General features: G+C 41.3%; 1 protein-coding gene across 2 annotated transcripts in view; it reads left to right on the top strand.

Annotated features, from left to right (window-relative positions):
• ctage5 (CTAGE family, member 5) overlaps nt 1-24,756 on the top strand; it is a 48,568-nt gene that overhangs the window by 11,257 nt on the left and 12,555 nt on the right. For both annotated transcript variants that reach the window (XM_052042350.1, XM_052042277.1), the window contains 12 exons: nt 19-122; nt 11,173-11,316; nt 11,461-11,482; nt 11,573-11,661; nt 13,219-13,296; nt 14,721-14,831; nt 14,964-15,035; nt 15,113-15,217; nt 16,039-16,161; nt 16,246-16,312; nt 18,488-18,543; nt 22,656-22,746. In XM_052042350.1, the coding sequence (XP_051898310.1) occupies nt 19-122; nt 11,173-11,316; nt 11,461-11,482; nt 11,573-11,661; nt 13,219-13,296; nt 14,721-14,831; nt 14,964-15,035; nt 15,113-15,217; nt 16,039-16,161; nt 16,246-16,312; nt 18,488-18,543; nt 22,656-22,746 (1,062 nt within the window). The remainder of the gene's footprint in view (nt 1-18; nt 123-11,172; nt 11,317-11,460; nt 11,483-11,572; nt 11,662-13,218; nt 13,297-14,720; nt 14,832-14,963; nt 15,036-15,112; nt 15,218-16,038; nt 16,162-16,245; nt 16,313-18,487; nt 18,544-22,655; nt 22,747-24,756) is intronic.

Below are 24,756 nucleotides of genomic sequence, written 5' to 3'. Positions count from 1 at the left end.
TTATTATTTTCTTAACAGAATATGAAATGAGTGTTGAGGAAACAGCTGGCTATAAACTAGGCAGTGTCTTTGACCTCGATGTACAAAACTTCATGATAGTAGTTGATCATTTCATCCAAAATGTAAGTATTACTTTATATTGTAAACTAGAAAAAATATTGCAACAACCTTTACAATGTCTCTGTTGCACATTGTTCTAGTTACATGAATGTACTTTGATTTTCTTAATGTTACTTTACAGCATTGATATTTTTTTCTTCCTGTTTCCCATGTTATTTTTCTCTTTGTTGACTTCCTTCTCCCTGGTGATTCACATCAGAGTGTAGGTCCACAGGTGACAATGACACAGTAACTCATTCAAGTGGACATTTATGATATCTGAGAGTAGACACTGTCAGCAGATTCTTCAGACTATTAATTGACTCTAACCTTTGAGATCTGAGCATGCCCCTGGTGATGGACTATTATTGAACCTAAAGCTGAGCGTCTGACGCTATATCACGCTATATCACAAGACCACCTAGTTCACCATATAACCTGCATCTGCCCCTCAATCAGCTAATCTTTTGCCGACACATTCATGTACTTATGTTATATTTTGGCTAAGTCATTCAGCACTCTCCTGGCCTTCCATTTTCCATCTATACATAAACTTAAGCCCATCTTAAAAAAAACTGCATCAACTTGCTAGGCTAACAAAAGAAGTTAAGGACAGTATCATATTCAAAGAGAAGTCCTATAAAGATGCCAAAATAGTAGCGGTTTAGAATTCAGCAAAGGTGGATTAAGAAATTGATTGACAGTACGAAAATAGAGTATTGCAAGTAAATTTGTAAGCAGCATAAAAGCAGATTGTAAAGAGCCTAACAGTATGTAAAGAGAAAAAGATTAGAGAAGACAAACAGAGGTCCCTTACAGTTAGAAGTGGGAGAATTTATGAGAAACAAATAAAATAGCAGAACAATTAAACAAATGAAAAGGATACTGCGGTGGTCTCTGGGGGGGGTGTCTGCTTGTCGTGGTGGTTGGAGGCTTTCATCTCCTCCAGTTTCTCCAGTGACTTAGTCACAGTCACAACATTTGGGGGCTCATCCGGGATATGTTCGTGACCCATTACGTGGCCAGCAACCTCAGAAATTTTAGGGGGTGAGTATTTTTAAGCATAGGACCCAGTGCTTGGATCTACTTGGGCCAATGACCACAGAATCATGAAGTATCAAAGAACACGGTGGAGAGCTAGAGAGGGAGATGTGAAAATACTTGTGTGTGTGTGTGTGTGTGTGTGTGTGTGTGTAAGGGACCAACTACCAGACAGTGCTGAGTACTTTGGTGAGACGGCCACCACTGACAGTTTGGGACATCAGACGGGTGCGTGTATACTCATTCAGTGAGCACTCAGAACTGAGAGTGGGCACCTGCGCGAGTGTAGTGTAGCTACTGGGAACACTTGAGTGGTGTGAAAGATACCATTTGGGAAGCCAGAGGGGTGCGTGTATACTCCTTCGGGAAACCATATAGCAGTGCATTGTTCGTAAGTGTTTGTCTGTGTGTGGAAGAGTCAAAGCCCAAGGGGGACTATAGTGCAGGAGTATTTAACCTTCAACATAAAAGGGATACAGCTATATCATGGGCTCAGTTGTGGAAAGGAGAGAACTCACTGAGTACGTACTTCATAAACTTGAAGGTTGAACAGGGAATGGACAAAGCCAGGAGGGTTAAGACCTGGAGCCCGCAGGAGCATTGGCAGTGGTGGAAAAGTGAATCAAAGAGGTAGGGAGATAAAGCAGCAGTCATTTTATGTCATGTGTACTTGCAAGAGAGAACAAAGTGTCAGGAGTCACATGGTGTACAAATAATAGAGCAACAGAAGGAGAGGGATGAATACAGAGAACAACGAGTCAATCTGCAAACAGAGCTGGACAGGTTGAAGGAAAGGTTGGAACACTTACAGAGAAAGAGAGACACAGGTGAAAAACAGGCAGAACGAGTAGAACAATGCAAAAATGACTTGGGGATCTGGGCAGACTGTGAGGTAAATGGGATAAGGCCCAACGAGTGGGTGCTTGCCGGATAGCAGCGATGGGAATGACTGAAGATGTGGTAGATTGGGAAGCACTGGACCGGGAAGCTGACAAGTGGCAAAGTGCCCCCAAAAAGAAGTTAGCCGCGAGGTGATGTTGCAGCTCTATAGAACTCTGGTGAGACCACACTTGGAGTATTGTGTTCAGTTCTGGTCGCCTCATTATAAGAAGGGTGTGGAAGCTTTAGAGAGGGTGTAGAGGAGATTTAGCAGGATGCTGCCTGGATTGGAGAGCATGCCTTATGAGGATAGGTTGAGTGACCTAGGGCTTTTCTCCTTGGAGAGAAGGAGGCTGAGAGGTGACTTGATAGAGGTGTACAAGATGATAAGAGGCATAGATTGAGTGGATAGTCAGACTTTTTCCAAGGGTGACAATGGCTAACATGAGGGGGCATTATTTTAAGGTGATTGGAGGAGGTATAAGGGGGATGTCAGAGGTAAGATTTTTTACACAGCGAGTGGTTGGTGTGTGGAACGCACTGCCGGCAGAGGTTGTGGGGGCAGATACATCAGGGACATTTAAGAGTCTCTTAGATAGACACATAAATGATAGAAATGGAGGGCTATGTGAGAGGGAAGGGTTAGATAGATATTAGAGCAGGATAAAATGTTGGCACAAAATTGTGGGCCGAAGGGCCTGTACTGTGCTGTAATGTTCTATTGAAATGTTGGGGAACCAAGGGTCTAATGAAAAGAGAACCCATAACAGTACAGCACAGAAACAAGACCTTTAGCTCTCAATGTCTGTGACGATCATTGTGCCAAACTAAACTAACTCCATCTGCCCGCACATGGTCTATATCCCTCCATTCCCAACCTGTTCATGTTCCTGTCTAAATGCCTCTTAAATGTTGCCATCATACCTGCTTCCAACACCTCCCATAGCGCCGTGTTCCAGGAACCTATCACTGCATTTCAAGAAAAAACTTGCCTTGTAAATCTCCTTTAAATTTTCCCCCTCTCACCTTAAATTTGACATTTCCACCCTGGAAAAAAGATTCGGACTATCTACCCTATCTATGCCTTTAATAATTGTATATACTTCGATCAGGTCGCCCTTCAGCCTTTGACATTCCAGAGAAAACAATCCAAGTTTGTCCAACCTCTACTTATAGCTAATACTCTCTAATTTAGGCAGCATCCTAGTCAACTTCTTCTGTGCCCTCTCCAAACTCTCCACATCCTCCTGCAATGCGACAACCAGAACTGCACACAATACTACAGCTGTGGCCTAACCAGAGTTTAAACAGCCGCAATATGACTTGCCAATTTTTATACCCAATGCCTCAACTGATGAAGGCAAGCATGCCGATCACCTTGTTTACCACTCTATCCAGCTGTGTTGTTACTTTCAGGAGGCTATGGACTGGCAGCCGAAAATTCCTTTATACATCTATGCTCTTTAAAATTAAAGAAAATTAGTAAAATATGTTCTGGTGAAATCAATAGGTCTGAAGGATGATAAATCCTCTGGAGTTGATAACCTCCATGCCCAGGTACTATCAGAGGCAGCCGTGGGAATAGTGAATGCACTATTTCTCATCTTCCAAAATTCTAAAGGTTGTGGAGCTGCAGGTTGGACGGTGGTAAATGTAATGCCACTATTTAAAAAAGAGAGAAAACAAGGAACTGTGGACTGGTTAGCCAAACATCGGAAGTAGGGAAGATGCTGGAATCTATTATAAAGGATGTGATAAGAGGACGCTTAGAAAATATCATTGGGATTAGACAGGTTCAGCATGGATTTACGAAAAGGAAATCATGTTTGCCAGATGTATTGGAAGTTCTTAAGGATGTAACTTTAAGTTAAACCCACGGAAGAATCTGAAAACAAGAATGAACATTTAAAGACTGAGGTTATTGGACTGGGAATCAATGAAGGTCAGCAAGCACAGAGGTGAAAGGTGAATGGGATTACATACATATCGTGTTAGAGGACAATTTTGAGATAGGCTCAATACATAAGGTGGAAAGTCAGAAGCTGACAAAGGGAATATTTGAATAATTAAGTGTGAAGGTAACTTGGAAGATTAAAATGTAAAGGGACAGTGTACTGTTAATGGCAAGACCCTTAACGGTGTTGATGTGCAGAGGGATGTTGGGGTCCAAGTCCATAGCTCCCTGAAAATGGCTGCACAGGTTGATAGGTGGTAAAGAAGGCATATGGCATGCTTGTCATTAGCTGAGGCATTGAGTTCAAGAATCAGGAAGTTATATTGCAGTTTTATAAAACTCTGGTTAGGCCGCATCTGGAATATTGCATTCAATTCAGGTTACCCCATGATAGGAAAGATGTGGAGGGTTTGGAGAGGGTGCAGAAGAGGTTTACCAGGATGCTGCCTGGATTAGAGGGTATGTGCTACAAAGGAGAGGTTGGACAAACTTGGGTTGTTTTCTCTGGAGGGGCAGAGGCTGAGGGGAGACCTGATAGATTATGAATTGGAATTGGTTTAATATTGTCACATGTACCAAGGTACAGTGAAAAACTTTGTTTTGCATGCAATCCATACAGATCATTTCATCACATCAGCGACTGAGGTACTACAAAGGAAAAGCAATAACAGAATGCAGAATAAAGTGCAAAAGTTACAGAGAAAGTGCACTGCTGGCAGACAATAAAGTGCAAAGCCATAACAAGGTAGATTGTGAGGTCAAGAGTCCACCTTATCATCCTAGGGAACCATTCAATAGTCTTATAACAGTGGGATAGAAGCTGTCCTTGAGCCTGGTGGTACGTGCTTTCAGGCTTTTGTACCTTCTGCCCAATGGGAGGGGTAGAAGAGAGAATATCTGGGGTGGGGTCTTTGATCATGTCAGCTGCTTTCCTGAGGCAGCAAGAAGTGTGGACCAAGTCCATGAAGGGGAGGCTGGTTTTTGTGTTGTGCTGAGCTGTGCAGAGGACAGCTGGTAGCTTTTTCTCAGGGTCAAACTAGAGGACATGCATTGAAGGTGAGAGGGGTAAGTTCAAAGGCGATGTGTGGGGCAAGTTGTTTTTTTTACACACAGTGGTGGGCGTTTAGAATGCGCTGCCAGGGGTAGTAGTGGAGGCAAATAAGATAGGGGTGTTTAAGAAGCTCTTGGATAGGCACATGGAGACGCAAGAGATTCTGCAGATGCTGGAATCTGCAGCAACACACACAAAATGCTGGAGGAATTCAGCGGGTCAGGCAGCATCTATGGAGGGAAATAAACCGTTGACGTTTCGGGTCGAGACCCTTCATCAGGACTGGAAAAGAAGAGGGCAGAAGCCAGAATAAGAAGGTCAGGGGAGGGGGAGGAGCACAAGATGGCAGGTGATAGGTGAATCCAGGTGAGGGGGGGAAGGCGGGTGGGTGAAAGGGAGTGATGTAAGAAGCTGAGAGGTGATCGGTCGAAGAGGCAAAGGGCTGAAGGAGGAGGAATCCGGTAGGAGAGGGCTGTAGACCATGGGAAAAAAAGGGAAGGAGGTGGGGAATAAATGGGCAGGTCAGGAGGGTGGGGGGCGGGAAGGAGAAGAGGTGAGGGGGGTCACAGGAATGAGGGAAAACGGAGGAGGAGGAAAAAAAAGTTTTTAAAAAAGTTACCGGAAGTTAGAGAAATCGATGTTGAGGCCATCAGGTTGGAGACTCACAAGACGGAATATGACGTGTTGTTCCTCCAACCTGCGTCTGGCCTCAACGTGGCAGGCAAAAGAATGCTGGAGTGGAGGAGTTCGAAGAGAATGATGTGCTCAGTAGAGAGACACGGACAGTCACGAACATTTAAGATGTTATTTGAGACTTTGGCATGATTTTGATAATATTTAATTTAATTAAGAAAAGGCTGCTGACTTGTGTGCACTGAAATTAGCTTTTCTCTTCATGGAGTAAATGCTGGAATCACTGAAAGGTCAGGCAGCATCTATGAAAAGCAAAACAGAGTTAGTGTTTCAGATCAAAGTCCCTCTGAGATTTCCAGCATCTGCAGTTTATTTTTATTTTCATTTTTGTTCTTTTCATACAACATTCTAAACCGAATAAATTGAGGTGACAGGGATGAAACACCATAATTTGTAATGATCTGTAGCCTCTGCCAATTACATTAACATTTTAGAAGCCTAGAGAGACTGCAAGTGCTGAAAGAACTCAGGGGGTCAAGCAGCATCTGTGGACGTAAAAGGTTCAGGAGCACAATTTGGGTCGAGACTCTGCATCAGGACAGAATTAATAAAATTAACATTTTGGCCACATTACCATATGTGAGGCAAATATCTTAAAAACGTTTTGTTTTTTGTTGTGCTGTCGTACGTCTAAATATCCTTTCCTTATTTGCCATTGACTCTGCTGGGCTAAACTGTAGGTCTTGGCCGCCCCATCTATTCTGACACTTGATTGCTTCGTGTAAAGCTGCCTTTTCCCGTTAATGTTATGCAGGCATACAGCATAGAAACAGGCCCTTCGGCCCGCCATGTCTATGCCGCCCTTGTACTATCTACACTAATTCTTTTTATCCGCATCGTTTCTACCTCATCCTGCCGGGTCCGCGCTCTCTTCATTTGTGGACCACTTCCAATCACCCTTTTTTCCGCGCTTCACCCTGCGGTCGATCACCGCCGCGCATTCCTGGGTTAGTTCTCCCTTCGCTCTGTCCACGCCTCCTGCTGGTTCACCCTACACGGTCCGCCGGACCGTCTCCCTTTCAGGTCCGCATGAGCTTCACCCTTTCAGGTCGGGATGAGCTCCGCGCTGCCATGTCCCTTTCAGGTCCGCATGAGCTCCACCCGGCCGGGACCCCACTAGGTTTGCCAGATCCACTCCGGATCACCCTGTTGCCTTTGCTTCTCCCTGTTGCCCGCTACCTGTGTGCCCCCCGTGCTTCGCTCTCAGCCTGTTCATGCGCCCCCCTAGCCGGTGCGTTGGCTCGCCACCCCGCTCCTCTTCACACTTCCCGGCCCACTTCCTATCACCTTGTTCTCTGCGGTCTATCACTCTGGCGTATTCCAGAATTAGTTGCCCCTTTGCTCTAGCTACTCTAGCAAAGAGTAGCTGGAGCAAAGGGGCAACTAACCCAAGGATACTTACCGTACCTAAAGTGTCACAGCGATGTTGAGACCAATTCGAAACTTGTTTTCACCTTCATTTCTGACATGTTAACATTTCATTGTTCCTTGTCAGTCTTCCATTCCACAGACCCGCTTCCCATAGTTTCTCCCAGACATCCTCCTACCTTACTCCTACCACAATCTCTATATCCCTCCATTCTTTGAACATTCATGTGCCTATCTAAGAGCCACTTAAACGCCCCGATCCTATTTGCCTCCACCACTACCCCTGGCAGCGCATTCCAGAGGTACCCACCACTGTGTAAAAACAAACTTTCCCCGCACATCTCATTTGAACTTAGCCCCTCTCACCTTAAATGCATTCCCTCTGGTATTAGACATTTCGACTTGGGGGGGGGGGGGGGGAGATACCGACTGTCTACTCTATCCATGCCTCTCGAAATCTATAAATTTCTCAAAGGGTAGTAACGCTGGAGAAACCTCGCCTCTTTTAATATATCCTTCTTTGGCTAAGTATCTATTTTGATGATTGTGCGATCAAATACTGCTCCAGACACGCGCGCAATGCTTGAATGACGGTCCATTCCAGGACTCAGGAACCACCGCACTGTGTGATCAGATGAGATTTAAACTGAGGCCACGTGTCTTCTCATCTGGACATAACAGAAGGCTGGGCACAATTTCAAAGAAGTTAACCCCAGATGTCCTGGCAAATAATTGTCCCTCAGTCAACATCTGGAAAAAAAAGAGAGCACATTACTGTTTTGAGGAGCTTGCTGTGTGCAATTTGGCTGCAACATTTTCTATGTTACCACGCTAAAAAGTTTAAAGGTTCTTTACGGGCTTTGACACATCCCAAGATTGTACAATGAGCTAGAAAGATGCAAGTGTTTCCTTTAAAAGTAAAAAGATGGCTCAGTGTAGAACTTTAGTATGTACTTCCCTAAATAAGGTACTTATGTTGCTTACTGTCAGATGAACATGGCAGCATATTTGACTTAGCCTAAATGTCACAGGTTCAAGTCTCACTCCAGATACTTGAGAATATAATCTGGGCAGGCATTAGATACATTCACGCCATTACTGTTTGTGTGCTCTGCTTGTGCCTGATCTTTGGCTGTCCAGCTTCTCTACAGCTTTGAATGCATCTGTTTTTCAGTGGCTGCAGGAGAGTTTGGTACATCCCGAGGTTGTGAAAGAGAGTGTTATTGTGAGCTCTATTTTTGTTTAACTTTGTTGATGATAGGTTAAAAGTAACGGAGTAACGTAATTACAGTATCTCACCACAGCAAGTGGTGACTTCCCTCCGCCCGATCCCCGTCCCCCAATGGCCCTGACACCCACCCTGTGGAGCAGGCAACCCGGGCGACTGGCCCCGGAACAACCCATGGCATTGCCCCACTCCCACCCGCCCTGCTGCTGCCGCTGCCCCCGGGGCTCCGGCTCCGGCACCGCCCCGCCCCGCCCCTGGATCCCCCCGCCCGCCGCCCCAAGTCCCCCACCGGCACGGCCCCCCCGGGTCCCCCCGCCCGCCGGTCAGTTGGCCGGCCGCTGTGACCGGAAGGCGGCGACTGCGGACCGTGCCCTTCGACTCGGAAACACAGCCTGCGCTTTAAAGATGGCGGCGGGCCCAGCGCGACCGGCGCCTCCACGTCCCGACTGAGCGCCGGGAGTCGGGGAGAGGGGCGGCCCGGGTCGTCCGCCCGCCCGCGGTTTGCTCCAGGGTGCCGACTGCCCGTGGCTGCTGAGCTGAGGAATGAACGGCCGGCGATGGCCCAGCACTTAACGACGTCGCTCGCCTGGCCGGCAAGTAGTTGGTTGGCACCAAACCCGCCCCCCCCCCCGTCCCGTTCCGGGGCTAGCCCTGCCTCCTCACCCACCACCCCTCCTCCCACTCCCCTCCCAGCCACCTCCACCACCCAGCACCCCCCTCCTCCCCTCCCTCACCCAGCCACCCCTCCTCCCCTCCCTCACCCAGCCACCCCTCCTCCCCCTCCCCCCCCCCCAATAGCGATATCACCAACTACCCCACCAGTATTCCCCTCTCGGGCACTTTGTCTGTTGACATCTCTTCTGCCCCTGTCGGCTGTGTTATTCTAGTTCTGGTAATAGTATCACTACATCCCTACTACCATGGCAATGTTGTATTATGTTATACACAGCAGGGAAACGGGTAATCTGGTCTAAAAGATCCATGATGATGCTTATGGGGTGCTGCATTGACTGGTCTCCAAACTGCAAAAGAATATAATGCTTCAAGAGAAGGAATATGAGGTTTCTGGCATGACACCAGTTCTGAGAGGTTATACCTATTGGGAGCCTCCTTTCCACCTTCCTTTATAACCCCATCAACATATGCTTCTATTTAACAATGTTGCACTTTTAGCATTGTAACTCGTCCTGAGCTGCTTTCCTGGAGTTTTGGCAAACAACACTTGATACCACAAAGTCAGATACAAAAACTTATAAACGTAGGTTCTAAGGTATGGAGGTGGTGGTGGGCAAGGAAAGGCAGGACTGGCTTAATGCTTGAGTGACTAGAATTAGAGGTTTAGGGCTGGAGGAAAATAGGTGGATAGGGAAATGTGAAAGCAGATGGGATTTAAAAAAACAAGGAAAGAACTTTTCAATGAAGACATTGTTTAACCTGGAGTCAAGTGACAGCAGGTTTGGTTGGTGTAATCAAGCTTAGATGTGACACAGGCATGCTTGAGGGTTCAGCAGCAGAGGAAATCTGACAGGTGCTGAGTCAGGTGGAAACAGATCTTATGGCACTAGTATGTGTTCCAAAGCTCATCAATATGACACCAGATTGACAACATATTTTTCTCCCTTATCCTGTTTCCCCTTACGTGCACTTATTCTTATTAGCCTGGTTGTATCTTGTGGTGGCAGTTTCCACCAATGTAACGAGGGTAGATGTTCCAAAATTATTCATTGGATTCATTAGCAAGTTTCACCTAATTCTGGGCTGCAATGCAAGTGTTCAATGACCTCAAAATTTATTTTGGGGAGAAAAAAATCCAATCTATTCTGTCTCTCAGTTCTAGTAAGTTTTCCTCCAAATTCTCCCATGTCTCTATTGTCCAAAGAAGTGTGCATAATATTCCAATGTAATCCAACCAAAGTTCTGCATTTGCTTTTCAATTCTTTGCCTCTGGAAATGGACCACTGTGCTTCTCTGCATTTTTATGGTTCTTTTACTGCATTGTTCATCTGTCGACCCAAGTACCAATGTACCCCATTGAGAAAATTTATTTTCCAATAAGTACATGGCTTCCTTATTGAGAGGTTGGGTTGAGAGGGGAAAATAAATCTGCCATGATCGAATGGCGGAGCAGACTCGAAGGGCCGAATAGCCTAATTCTGCTGCTTTGTCTTATGACCTTATTTTTCCTACTACATATACCAGTTCTTATATCTGTATTGAAATTCATTTGCCAGTTACATGGTCATTTTACAAGTTTTTAATCATACTGCTCTTCTGTGCCACCCATGCACCATGATGTGATGTGTCTGCATGTTAAATTATGTTTTTACTTGCAAAGTCCAAGTTATTTATGTAAATAGTGGTTATCCTATCAAAATTCATGGAACTCTACTTTCCACTTTTAACCTCTTGATAGCACACTACATCCTAAATTCTATTGGCAATATCAAATCCCCTGGTACCAGTAACATTATCTACACTGGCACATTTGATTTGACTCACGCTCTTTGATATTGTTGTTAACAGCACATCCATTAGTGCTGGTCATATTTTAATGCTCCTGGAATATCATGCCCACTGGTCCTCTTGATAGTATTTCTGAGATATAAATGTTTGTGGTAGGACTGCCATGCTCCACCCACCAGTGTTTTAGGAATTGGCTAGTTGATAATATTGGCCTTAACCCTGGTATCCATTGTTATTACTTTTGATGTGCTTGGTGTAGCTCTTACAGCTGCTGCTCCTATTGCTAGCATTATCTTCTCTGTTACTCTTCCTCACACACTCAATATTATTAGATACGTTAGTACACCTGGTGTTGACCCTACTATGATGATGATGATGCCAATATTTTACTTGCAGTCCTATCAGACAGTGATGGATACATTATCTGAAGATCTGGGAGCTTCAGCAAACCTCCATGGTCCTTGCACTGAGCTGTTCCTGATTTCAATTCTGTTGGGGATTATCACCACATTGCTTTTCATCTACAGGACTTGCCAGGCAGTAAGTGTATTTGCATGTTGGATAGCTAAATATAACATTAAGCATCAAAAGCCCTGCAGGCGGTCTTTGATGTACTAGATTTTTTTTAAAAAAAGGACATTCATGTGATATATTAACTGCTGCTGTTTTGCTTACTCTTAATAGGTGAAAAGCAGAAGGTACATGGGTAAGCCACCGAGTAATATTCTTATTCAGGTAATTTACACCATAATCTGATCATTCCAGGTTTTAAGTTTGCCAAATTTTAATTTTTTAGGGAGAGAGAAACAACTTGCAGAAACAGTTTCTCAACTGTTTGATGAGAAATGCAAAGCTCTTGAAACACTGAGTAGTTGTAAACAAAAGGTATGTGCAACTTTTGCTCCTATTTTGTGTTTTGTTATTTGTTACAATTATTGAATTGTCAATCTTACGACAGCTTCAGTGTATTTTTGATGACACTATTAGAAATTAAATTAACACAGGTAGCACTTTTTATTTGAGTTTGTTGCTTGTACTTATTCTCAGTACAAGGTGCACTTTCCATGCCCATTTGAAACTTAAGTAGGGAAATCCTATGTTACTTGTGAAGTACTTCTTTTTCACTGTGCCTCTTTGTTTGGTGTAATTGTAATAAATCACTTTCCAGTGACAGAATCAAACAAGTTCATTCACATAGCTATTTGCACACAACAGATAATTAATATTAAATCAGTCGAGAACTAATCAAGCAAGCAGTCGGGAAAACTATTTTAACTCTCAATTTTTTCTGAAAAAATGTTTGATATTGAAAACGCCAATTATGATTCAGCAACTCCAGAGGTAGAACCAGAGAGTTGTACAGCACAGAAACACAGGCACTTCAGCCCACAGCGTCCACACCCACTTTTTTGCCCATCTACACTAATCCCATTTGCCCGCTTTGGGATTGTATCCTTCTACACCTTGCCTATTTAAATGCCCCATAAACGTAGTAATTGTATCTGACTGCACCGACTCCTCTGGCAGCATGTTCCAGATATCAGCTACTTTCTGTGTATATACAAAAGCAAGACTGTACCTCGTGTTTCCTTTAAAACTCCTACCTATCACCTTAAAACTATGCCCCCTTGTTTTTGATAGCCCTACCACAGGGAAGAAGATTTTGTCTGTCTACCCTATCTATGCCTCTCATAATCTTGCATATATCTATCAGGCCACCCCTCAGTCTCCTTCACTCCAGGAAAAACCAAGCCGAGCATATCCAATCACTCCCCATAAGTCTACAAGGAATATATTAAAATAACTGGGTGGGTCATTTGAATTCTGTGCAATACCTGTGACAGGAGTAAATGGTGCTCTGGATAGATGCTTTCAGTGACAACTTCTTAACATTGAGGACGTGAGCTGTAGCACAACCTGTTAATCTGTTCTATTGACATTTTAAATAATCCAAGCAACTTTGTCCTTTGCGTTGGTTGGTTCTGCAGTGCTGGAAGTATCTTCTAACCAGAAAGTTTGAGTGCAAGCCTAATACATATTTTGAGAGATGGATTATCTTAATATGGTTGACTACTTATTGCAGACTGCATGCACAGTGCAACACAAGAAGTATCATAGTGCTTTACTGAATGTGCATTCAGAGTAATAGCAGAATAGGATCAACACTGAAAGTGCAGGATAGGTCCCATTATGGTATAACTAGATTTTAAAATGTTATCATATCTTTATTTAGAAGCAGTATTACAGAACAGTACTAATAGAAAATAAAATACATTGAGATGTGTCCTTTTAATGTTACATATAACTGAAGTGTTGCTGCAACTTTAACTCAATTAGATTATCACAGTTTAATTTCCTTTTTTTCTAGTTATGACAATAAATTAAGATCAATCTGAATAATTTATTTGTCCCTAATTTACATAGTTGCCCTTCTGGTTTTAGTACAATGAATTTGAAGCCTCTGTCAAGGATGCTGCTGGCTTAAAACAATCAACAGAAACAAAGACTTTGCATCTTCAGGTAAAAATACTGTTAAGTAAGCTTCTGGAAAAATATTCTAAGATTGCCAGAAGGATGTGCTTGAAGGATGACAAATTGAAGTGGAGTGTTTTGGGCTATGACCCAAATACTTATGGAAGTGGATTTTTTTAGGGATCATTTTTTATGATCTTTCCTGATTACATTTTCTGTGAGTATAGGATGAATGTGATTATAAAACTGACAGGTCTTCAGATTAGAAGAGGTTTCTGACAGAGCTGCAGTGCACATATATATCTTAAAGCTCATTGTGTTGCTTGGGCCAGTGGGTGAGACTGGGGTTTTGAAAAGGACTGGAGTAGTATAGATAGATTGATCAAGATGGGCTTATCTGACAGGGAAGAAGAAAACTAACATGGTTAAAACAAACAAGGCACAGAACCTTTTATGAATATAATACTGATACCATGGGTTTAGGCCAGATGAATAGTATAAGGATAAAAACAAAATCCTGGTAAAATTCACCAGGTCGGGCAGCATATGGAAAGTGATTCATTCCGGCATTTTCTGTTTTGATTTATGATTTCCAGTTTCTGTATTTTTTATTTTCCAATAGTAAAGGCAAATCAATTGTATTTAAAGAAACTTAGTATAAGTTGCAAAATGGATGAGTGATTATTTCAAACGTGTAATTATCCACTGTATATTGATAACCAATTCAAGTATGGTCCCTCTAACCCATTTGTGGTAGGTACTGTAGTATGAGCACTTTGATTTAAGTTCAGCTTTACAAGCGATGCCTTCTTGAATCACCAACCCAATTTAGTAGAATTTTCTCATCACTGATCTAACTGTTGTCTTCATTCCGCATCGTGGAAGAACTTACACAGGACAGTTTGTGAACTCCCATTCACCATGATATCTTCTATAATTTGGAACGTTATTAGATTTTTAAAACTGAACTTTCCTTTGTGATTTGCATTACATTATTTAACTGTTGATCAACTGAATTCCTTTCTTTATTTCTTAAATTGATCTCTTATCAATATTCAGAGGAAAGGGTGTAAAATAAGTTTACGATGAACAGTTTATGATTTTTAAAAATATATAATTTGAACTGAAGCACAGATATCATGTTTTGAATTTTAACTTGTAATTTTTAAGATCTCTGTTCCCTAATGGTGATTTTTAAATGGTCATCTTATTGCTTGTACAAACTAGAAGTTGATCAGGTTTGTATGCTGCTTGTCTATATTTAAGAACTAATGAAATACTGAATCTTATGGAATAACTAAGGTTGTTCAATATTGATTGAGGATCTTTTTGATCTAGTTTCAATTGAAAGACCTTTATTTTTGTTTTCAGATAGAGACAAAAGACAGTCTTTAGGTTTAAATATTTTTTGATGTGCTTGTATTTAATGGTGATGTATTAGAGATCAATTTCATAATAAAACTTTTTTTTAGGAAACTTATGCCAAATTGGATAAGTCAAATGACACTCTTAGACAAACGATTGATCAGTTCACACAGGATTTAGAGGGAGAAAAACAAACAAGATCTCAACAAAGTGATCTGGTATGTAATAATTCGACTGTTGTTCTAACCAACTATTTGTTAATCTTATAGATGTCTAAAATGATCAATTATGTAAATTACAATAGAAATATAGACTCTGTGCAGACTTGGTTGTATTTTTCCTCCATCCAGATAACAGAAATTCAAGCAAATTTAAGTGCACTGGAAAATGAAGCTCAAAATCTTAAGATCCAAGTAGAAGAGGTGAGGATACAAGAAGTGATTAAAACACCACTACAGTGTGGCAGAAGAAATACTTATATTCCTCTTTGTATTTTAAGGCTAAAAAGAAATTAAAAGAAATTCAGACGAATCAAGCAAAACACCAGGAATCTTTTCAAGCTGCAAAAGAAGAGAATTATCATCTCAAACAAAGCAAAGAACAAGTATGACTGATATATTTTTCACCAAACCTTTTATATCAACTTCTGCACTAACAAAAGCTACTTTCCATTTGAGCTCTTTTCCTCTGAATGATGCTTGCCAATATGTGCAGAGTAGCAGTGAGCAATTGCAAGTGATAGTGTAATGACTGTGTAATGACTATGAAATGGAGATGAGTTTAAGGATCATTAAAATTTACTTTTTTTTTGACAACTGAAACCTTCTGTTCACTATCTTCCCATTGTAGTATTTTCCATCATTCTTTGGGCCGTCTTGAACGAGAAATGGCACTACCTGCAGCCTTTACCCTGACCTAATTGTACAACAGTTAATGACTTAAAGGCATTGAGAGTGTGTTTGGTACCTTTTTCCTCCTTCTCTCTAGGATGTCCAGCCTTCAAACCACAAGTCCTATATCTTGTGTAGATCACAGGCACTAACCTGTGATTTTGCAATCAACTGCATCCTGTCTTTGAATTAAGAAAATTACTTTATTTGCTTCGCAGCTTTCTTCAACAGCAATATTTTGACACCTAAACCTCCACTTATTTTGCCCACTTTTGCATGGTCAATTTTTACCCATATTGTTGCAGGGCTTCTCAGATGATGGAATTTATTGAGGAAGTGTGTTGGATTAGTGAATCAAGCTGTCTGTCTAAACTTGTGTTGTATTTTATAAGACATTTTACTCCTTAGAATTATTTTAATAAGTTTAATGATAAAAAGATGTTTTGAAATGCAATCTTAGTGTTCCAGTATGCTTTTTTTTAAAAGAAAATACTTGTTCAATCCATTAGCCTAATTGTGACTTTTCTGTCTGTAGCTGTTCCAAGAATCTGAAGGGTGGAACGAACGTTACAATGAGCTTACTGAACATATTAAATTAGGTACAAAATCACAGAAGGATATAAGGGAAGTTCTTGCATGTAAAGAGAATGAAGTGAAGGTGAGATTTGTTCCAGTGAAATCAAATAATACTGCAAATGTATCCATGCTTTCAAATGTTCATTTTAAAACCCCTTTCTCTCAGTCTCTGACAGATTGCCTTCTAAAAATGAAATTGTGGAATCTAGCTGAAGAGGATAATCCTGCAGAAGGTAATAACTTGGATAAAAGATGCATTAAAACTGAAAATGAGAAGCAGTAAGGCAGTGAATCAATGCCTTATGATTTAAAAAAAAATTTGCTTTTGAACTACTTTACTCAGACCTTGCCTAAATAGCTAAACTTATTTGCCAACAGATGTTAGATTTTCTGAATGTTTGGGAATGTAAATAATGTATGCCAGGTGCATCAGATCTTTGTCATAGTTCTAGATCTATGCATCACAGCAAATGTCTGTGAAAAATAAAAACTCCTTATTGATCAGATAGAATCAGGTTTGTTAGAGTATGTCCAACAACCCATTAAGGCAGGAAAAAGAAGCACACATGCTGGAGCTGCACCTATCTTGTGGAATCATCTGTTTGCACAAAAACATTTCATTTAAATTGACAGCTTGGTGGACTTTCTGAAATTACTAGAAACAAATACTCAATCCATAATACTTGCTGCAAACAGCATTCAATTAGTACATGGCAGTGATGCCCAACTTTAAGTATTACATGGAATCCTCTAATTTTATCAGTTATCGGAGAAACATTGGTCACACCGTGAAAAATACTTTCCAGTCTTTAATGCCTGCTTGCTTGATCCATTAATGGAGCTCCAATTTATCACGTATCTTGCAAAGGAGTGTCAGTCTAGATCATCAGCTCCAACCTTTCAGCCCTGTGTTTCAGTTTTTAGAATCCTGAGGCACTTTCTGGTCCGTTTGATAATATAGATACTATGTCAAATATATCCAGATGGTCACCTCAGTGCAGGTATTTCATATGTCACATAATAGTCTGCTTTTTATTGAGAAAATGGACATTTTAAAATATTCAAAACAACTGAATTGTCATGCATTGCACAATATTTAGAGTTATGGTTACCACTTAACTAGTTTCTCTACCTTTTACTTAGTTGGATGAGACAACATGCTGATAAGTGGCAAGTAGGTAAACTGGTGCTTTAAAAATGTCTGCATTTACTTAATTGTATATCTTAATATGTGGGGGAAAATCCATTGTACTAAAACAATTATCAAACTAGAGTTTTCAGATTTTGAATTATAGAATGTTGAAAACACAGGTGAATCCAGTCCTCATGCAGCAGTCAGTGGTATTTGTTTGGTTCAATGGAAGGATAAATAATTTTAAAGGAACATATACAATGATATTTGTATTTATGCATAATGAGAGGTACAATATAGAAATACAGAACATTGAACGGTTAAAACAGAAGATGAGCAGCATATTGGTCTCAGCAGTAAGATGCTTAAAAACAATGTGGTTAAAGTGCCAAGGTCATTAGATTAGATTGATGAGATGAAGTTGGCAAGGAGTGTAATGGTTAAAAAATAAATGTAAACAAACAGAAATCAAGATGAGCTCTGAAAATTAATCTGAGCTGACATCACTCAGATTTGGATGCCGAGGCATCATGTCCAATACAGTTATAGTGGAGAAGGCTGAAGGAAGGGAGAAATTCCACAGAGGGTTCTTCAACCACGGGCACTAGCAGAACCACACAAAGAAAGTACCAATCTAGTATACCCTTTAAGGCTGCAAATTATAAATCGAATTTAATTTAAAGCATTTAAATTGGCAGATGTTGCTTTGGGCCATGGCATTGATAACTTAGAGTTCATTGTTCTCAAATACTAAACATTAGCCCATTTATACGAAGGATGATTCCTCAAATCATTGATTAATACTGCATAGTAATGTTATTACTTCAAGGAAAATTATTGGCTTATAATATAAAGAAAATTTACAGAAAACAAGGGGTTCCTCTAATAACTTCATGACGCTCTCCAATTTCTTCCTGCTTGGGTCCTGTGTAGATTTCATTACCACAGTAATGTCCTTCAGAAGTATTTATTTGACTGTAAAGTGCTTTGGGACATCTGGAAATGGATGTGAGGGATGCTGAGGGTAACTTCTTTCCTTAAGATGAGAAATAACTTTTTATTTTTTTGAATATTGTCCCGAGTTATAATTAGAAGGATGTGGAAAAAGTAATTCTCGTGAAGTCAGTCCTTACTAATTTCTTGCACCCATGCTTTATATATTGTGACTGCTCATTATTTTCAAGAAGGTTGGTGTTGATCTCCATTTCTTTTGTATATCTTAAATTTTAGAGCCTGAGGAAATTTGTCTAAAAAGTTTTTTTTTAATATGTGTCAGAAATATCAGAAGAACGACAGAAGCAAAAAATTGAAAAATTGATCTATGTTGCTAAGGTATGTCATGCGGTGAAGCTTACTAGCATTATGTTCTTGCTATAGCATTTGCTTTCTTAGTTTCTAAAGGAAAATTCTGGACATTTATTCTTTAAGTTCCACTTAATGGTGCTTGTATTGCATGAAGTGACTGTCCTGTTATGATTGGCAGTACTTGAAAAATTATTCCAATTATTTTGTTCCTCACCGGTGCCAAATATGCAAATATATGGAGTGATGCCACATTGCTGCTTCTGTTATTTAAAATAACTGGGGGGGGGGGGGGTGGTGGAGGGGAAATGGGGGAGGATTCTTCAGCATGACAGGGCTCTTTTATTCCCCTTTTATTTAACAGAACAATTCCCTCCCCCAAGTTCTTCACAGACAAAAGTGAAGCTGAACCAAAGGAGACGTGAAATTATGGCAGATGGAGTTCCATGCAGGGAAATTTCCTCAGTGTTTTGTAAATTGTATGAAAACAAGGATTTGATAGGAATAGAGATTTTGTGATCTACTTACAGAAATCCCTTAAAGCTAGTGGACAGGTACAAAAATCTTTCAAAAGGCTAACAAAGGAAGCCTTTTCTACAGGAGGATGGAATACAAATGGGGCCGAGGAATTTTTTTCTATCCTTGTCAAAATCTTGTTTGATTGCATCTGTTGTAATATGTTTGGTTCTGGACACCTCATCTAAAAAGATATATTGGCCTTGGAAACAAGTTGACATTTACTGCCCGTCCCTGTCAAAGCTTGTGTTGTATTTTGTAACTACATAGACATTTTCCCTTGGTCTTGGACTGCATCCTGCATGGCAAAGGTATTTTACAGTGCAGCCACATAACGATTGCCAGCATGTGAACCAGCACCAATGAAGAAATGGTCATATTTCTACATCACAGTGCAGTGTAACTTGCAGGGGAACTTGGAGATCATGATGTTTCCGTGTGCCTGCTCCTTTAGACTTGTTAAGTGTCGAGTTTGTGGGGTTAGGAGGTACCAGTGGATTAGTAAAATTGCTCTACTGCTGGTAGGTGGGACACACGCTAGCCACGTTGTGCTGGCTTTGAAAGGAATGCATAATTGAGGTGTGGATAGAGTGATTAGGCAGTCTGCTTTGTCTTGAATGATGTCAAGATTTAGTGCTTTTGCAGTTCTACTGGTGCAGGGTAGTGCAATGTATGCAATCACACTTATACCTTTTTAACTGTTGGGAAGGCTCTGGTTGTTAGGAAGTGTATCACCTTTCTTAGAATGGCCAGCCTTTAACCTGTTCTTGTGGTCACAGTATTTTTCCATGGTTTGTTCAGATCAATGGTGATCAGTGGATGCTGTTGGTGGGGAATTCAACAACAATAATGTAACGTAAATTGGAGGTGGTCATTGCCTGTTGACCTGCATATGTGTTTCTCACCACATATCAAAGCATGTTGCATGTAGCCACAGTCTACTTCATTATTTGAGGAAGCAATGGACAGTCCAGATGAAGGGTTGTGACCTGAAATATCAACTGCTCATTTCTCTCTACAGATGCTGCCTGACCTGCTGAGTTCCTCCAGCAGATTTTTTTTCTTCCAGATTCCAGCATCTGCAGTCTCTTGTGTTTTCACTAATTCAGGAGTTGTGAATGGAACTGAACACTACTAAATATGTTGACTTTTAAATTTATTATGGATGGGAGTTCAAGGGGCAGAACACTGTTCTAATGAACTCCTGTACCAATATCTTGGTGTTGGCCTCCATGATCTCAGCATAGAACAGTACAGCACAGTACGGACCCTTCTACCCACGATGTTGTGCTGACCTATATAAACCTTATCCACATTCAATCTATTCCCCCTCTCTCCTTCACCTCCCATAACCCTCTATTTTTCTTTCATCCATGTGCCTATCTAAGAGTATCTTAAATGACCCTATTGTATTGGCCCCCACCACCACCTCTGGCAGTGCATTCAAGGTACGCACCGCTCTGTGTTTAAAAAAAACCTACCTCTGACATCTCCCCTGAACTTTCTTCCACACACCTTAAACGGGTGACCTCTGGTATTGGCCATTACCGCCCTGGGGAAAAGATGCTTGCTGTCCACTCTGTCTATGCCTCTCATAATCTTATATACGTCTATCAAGTCGCCTCTCATCCTCCATCACCCCAAAGAGAAAAGGTAAGGAAGAAAAAAGGTAGAAAAAAAGAGAGAGCAGTTAGGAAAGGGACAGCATCATAGTGTCTTTACTTTCCTAGCCTATCTCTCCTTTCTACCCTTTTTTTTCCTCCTTACCTTTGACCCATCCCCCGGTGGATCTGCTCTCCCCTCCTCTCCCACACCTGCCTATCACTATCTCTTACCTGCATCTACCTATCACCACCCTGTGCCCACCCCACCTCCCCTTTTTGTCCGCCTATCACTGCTCTGCTTTTCCCTCCTATATACTGGGCTTCCCCTTATCTGATCTTCAGTCCTGAAGAAGGGTCCTGACCTGAAATGTTGACCGCCTGCTTTCCTCCACGGTTGCTGCCTGGTCTGCTGAGTTCCTCCCGAATCATAGGTGGATTGGATTTCCCCTGCTTGTTGATAGAGTGTAGCTGGTCAGTCTTCAGTTGTCAGGTAAATGCTACACTGGAACTGGTTGACTTCAGCTCGTTCTGAAGCACATCTTCAGCACTACAACTAATGTGTTGTTGTGGCCAATAGATTTTGACTCGTTTTACTGGGCACAGAATTCTTTAATTGCCTTGTCATTTTTGGGTGAAAGTTTTATGAACATTTCAATCCTGTTTTTTTTAAACTCTTGCTGGCTTAACTATTGTTGACAATGGAGCTGTTCCTGCTCTGTTGTCCCCCACCATTCATAACTGAATGTTCAGGACCGCAGAGCTTTGATCTGATCAGTTGTAATATTTCTTAGCTCCAACTGTAGTTTACTGCTGTTTAATATGCATATGCTTATATTGTAGCTCCACCCTGCTGACACCTTGTTCGGGTAGTCTTGATGCTGCTTTAATATGTTCTTTTAAGCCAGGTTGGGTTGTTACTGATGATAATGATGTTTACATTGGGCCGTAGAGTCACAGATCATGCCCACGTACACCTAGTTTTTGAGTTGAGTTGCAAGGCCTGATCTGATTCTATTCTATTTAGCTTATTTAAGGGAAAGTTGCCTGGAGGAAGCTTGTCTTTGCTGGAATGTGGAGTGGCGGTGGGGGGATGGGTTGTGAAGGGTTGATCTAATTGGGGCGTTTAAGATTGACTTGGTTATTAAGAAGAAACTCCTAATTTAGGGAAGTCCAGAACAAGAGGACAATCTTAAAGTTAGAGTTAAAACATTTATTAAGGATATTAGAAAGCACTTCTTCACACAGACTGTAATGGAAACCTGCAACTTGTTCTCTGAAAGACTGTTAAGACTAGATCTATTTAAAATTCTATTTAAAATTCCAAAACTGAGACTGATGGATTTTTGTTAGACAAGGGTATCATGTGCATGGATATGCAACTAAGGTGGGCAAGCGGAGCTGAAGTACATATCAGCCATGATCTGAATGAATGGTGCTCAGGGGGCTGAAAGGAACAAGAATGAACTAATATTTTTATGGTCAGCTTGCTGACCTACCAAATATGTCATTATTATTCATAGAATTGTGGAATGATACAGCACAGCAGAAAGGCACCTTTACCCCTTTGTGTTGTGCTAGCTCCTTGATAGAGCCGTTACAGTAGTGTAACGGTTAGCGTAACGCTATTACAGCGCTAGCGACCCGGGTTCAATTCCAGCCACTGTCTGTAAGGAGTTTGTACATTCTCCCCGTGTCTGCATGGGTCTCCTCCAGGTGCTCTGGTTTCCTCCCACACTCCAAAGACGTATGGGTTAAGAAGTTGTGGGCATGCTATGTTGGCGCTGGAAGCGTGGCGACAGTTGTGGGCTGCCCCCCAGAACACTCCATGCAAAAAAATGCATTTCCCTGTGTGTTTCGATATACATGTGATTAATAAAGATATCTTACACTCTCCAAGATGACTATGTTCATTTCATTTGAGTAATAATAATCTGAAATTTATAATTTAAAAGCAAAAGTTCATTTCTAATATAAAATCCAGTGTTATGCTTTTAAATTTTAATGTCTTTTATTGTTCTTTAGCTAAATGCCAACTTAAAGTCGGTGGAAGAAGAAAGAAATCAGATTCACAGCAAGTTGTCGGATGAAATCAAAGCAAGGCAAGAGCTGATGGGTAATTATAGAGATTTTAGTATTCATATTTAGGGGAACTTAATGCTATGCTGTATGCCAGTGGTGATTTTTGGGAAGGTTAACATCTTGGAACTAATGTATTTGTGCATAATCACATTTCCTAAATTTAATGCAGGCATTTTTGATGTCTTCAGTGCTTTCTAATGATTCTTGTTGATTTAGGGTAACTGATAATTTGCCTTTCCAGCATGCTGATTTCTGACTCATCTGGTGCTGCAGGGTGACTTTACCAGTTCCGAAAGTCACCACAGCATAAACATGGATGAGGAAGGTTACAGAAATTTGTATCAGAATATGTAACTTTCTGAAGCTGCTCTATTGTTTCTCCACTATAGTCCAGAGTTCATTGTAAGTGTTGATTTCCAGTTTGAAGTCCAGTATAGATTTGTTAAAGTGAAAGTAAAATATTATTGATGCTGGAAATCAGATATGAAAACAGACTATGCTGGAAGACATTACAGCAACATCTGTGCTTTCTATTTTACCTTAATTTTGTCACTAATTAGGTTACAGCCAGATTATCCTGCACGGTTCTGGTTACCACAATACAGGAAGGATGTGACAACACTGCAGCTTATCTCTTCATCAATGTAGCTTGAACTGCTAAGTGTTTTTGATCATTTTCTGTATTTGTTAAAGGGAAGGCATCTTTGGCAAACTTTAGGTACCTCCCTTGAAGAAGCAGTTGATTGCCTAGGTGAAGGGAATATGGAGTGTATATTTGGCATTTAACAAGAATTTTAGAATCAAATAAATTTACATCACACAAAAGAAGCCTTTTGGTCCATGGTGTGCATACAGGCCAAACAAGGAGCAATTTGCTTTGACTTGGCTTTCTGCTGGTAGCCTTGTAGGTCGCTGCGTGGGTACGTTTACAAATATAATGAGTTTCTGTCTCCACTATCCTTTCGGGTAGCAAACCTCAGGTCCCTGTGACTTGCTGCCTCTGAAAAATCAATGTATTGAAAAATAAATCCTCAATGCACCCTGATCCTTCTACCAATTAACAAATCTGTTTCCTCTAATTGTTGATCTCTATACTAAGAGTCAATTTTGTTTAAGCTATCTAGGCATTGTTTAATTTTACACATAGTTATACAGCACAAAATCAGGCCCTTCGGCCCAACGTGTCCACGCCAACCAAGTTGCCTATGTGAGCTAGTCCCATTTGCCTGCGTTTGGCCCATATCCCTCAACTTTCCCTATCCATGTGTTTGTCTAAATGTCTTTTAAATGATGTGATTACCCACCTTTACCACTTCCTTTGGCAGCTTGTTCCATATACTCCCATGTATCCACCACCCTCTGTGTGGAAAAAGTTGCCCCACGGGTCCCCTTTAAATCTTACCCACTTACCTCCAGATTTAGACTGCCCTACCAGGACCATCCACAATTTCCACACCCCTCATGATTTTATATACATCTAAGATATCTTTATAAGTCACATGTACATTGAAACACACAGAGAAATGCATCTTTCATACATAGTTATACAGCACAAAAACAGGCCCTTCAGCCCAACTTGTCCATGCCAACCAAGTTGCCTATGTGAGCTAGTCCCACTTGCCTGCGTTTGGTGCATATCCCTCAATCTATAAGGTCACCCTTCTGCCTCCTACCCTCCAGGGAAAATAGCCCCAGCCTATCCTCCTCCTTGTAACTCAAGCCCTCCAGTCCCGGTAGCATCTTTGTGAATTTTTTCTGCACCCTTTCCTGCTTAATGACGCCCTTCCTAAAGCTGGGCAACCAGAACTGCCCACAATACTCCAAATGAGTTCTCCCCAATCAAATCTGTGCTTAGCCTAGATATGCAAAATCAAAATCTGTAGTTGCTGGAAATTTGAAATAAGAACAGGAATGCTGTAAGTACTCAGCACATCAGCAGTATCTGTGGAGAGAGAAACAGTTTGCATTTCAGTTTGATGACACTTTGTGAGAACTAGGAAAAGTTCGAAATCAAACATGCCCAACTGGAGGAGCCGCAGGTAGA

The sequence above is a fragment of the Pristis pectinata genome, chromosome 1 (genome assembly GCF_009764475.1).
Source record: "Pristis pectinata isolate sPriPec2 chromosome 1, sPriPec2.1.pri, whole genome shotgun sequence".
Classification (NCBI taxonomy): domain Eukaryota; kingdom Metazoa; phylum Chordata; class Chondrichthyes; order Rhinopristiformes; family Pristidae; genus Pristis; species Pristis pectinata.
Note: the sequence above shows the minus strand (reverse complement) of the source record. Positions and strands in the feature narration are given on the sequence as shown.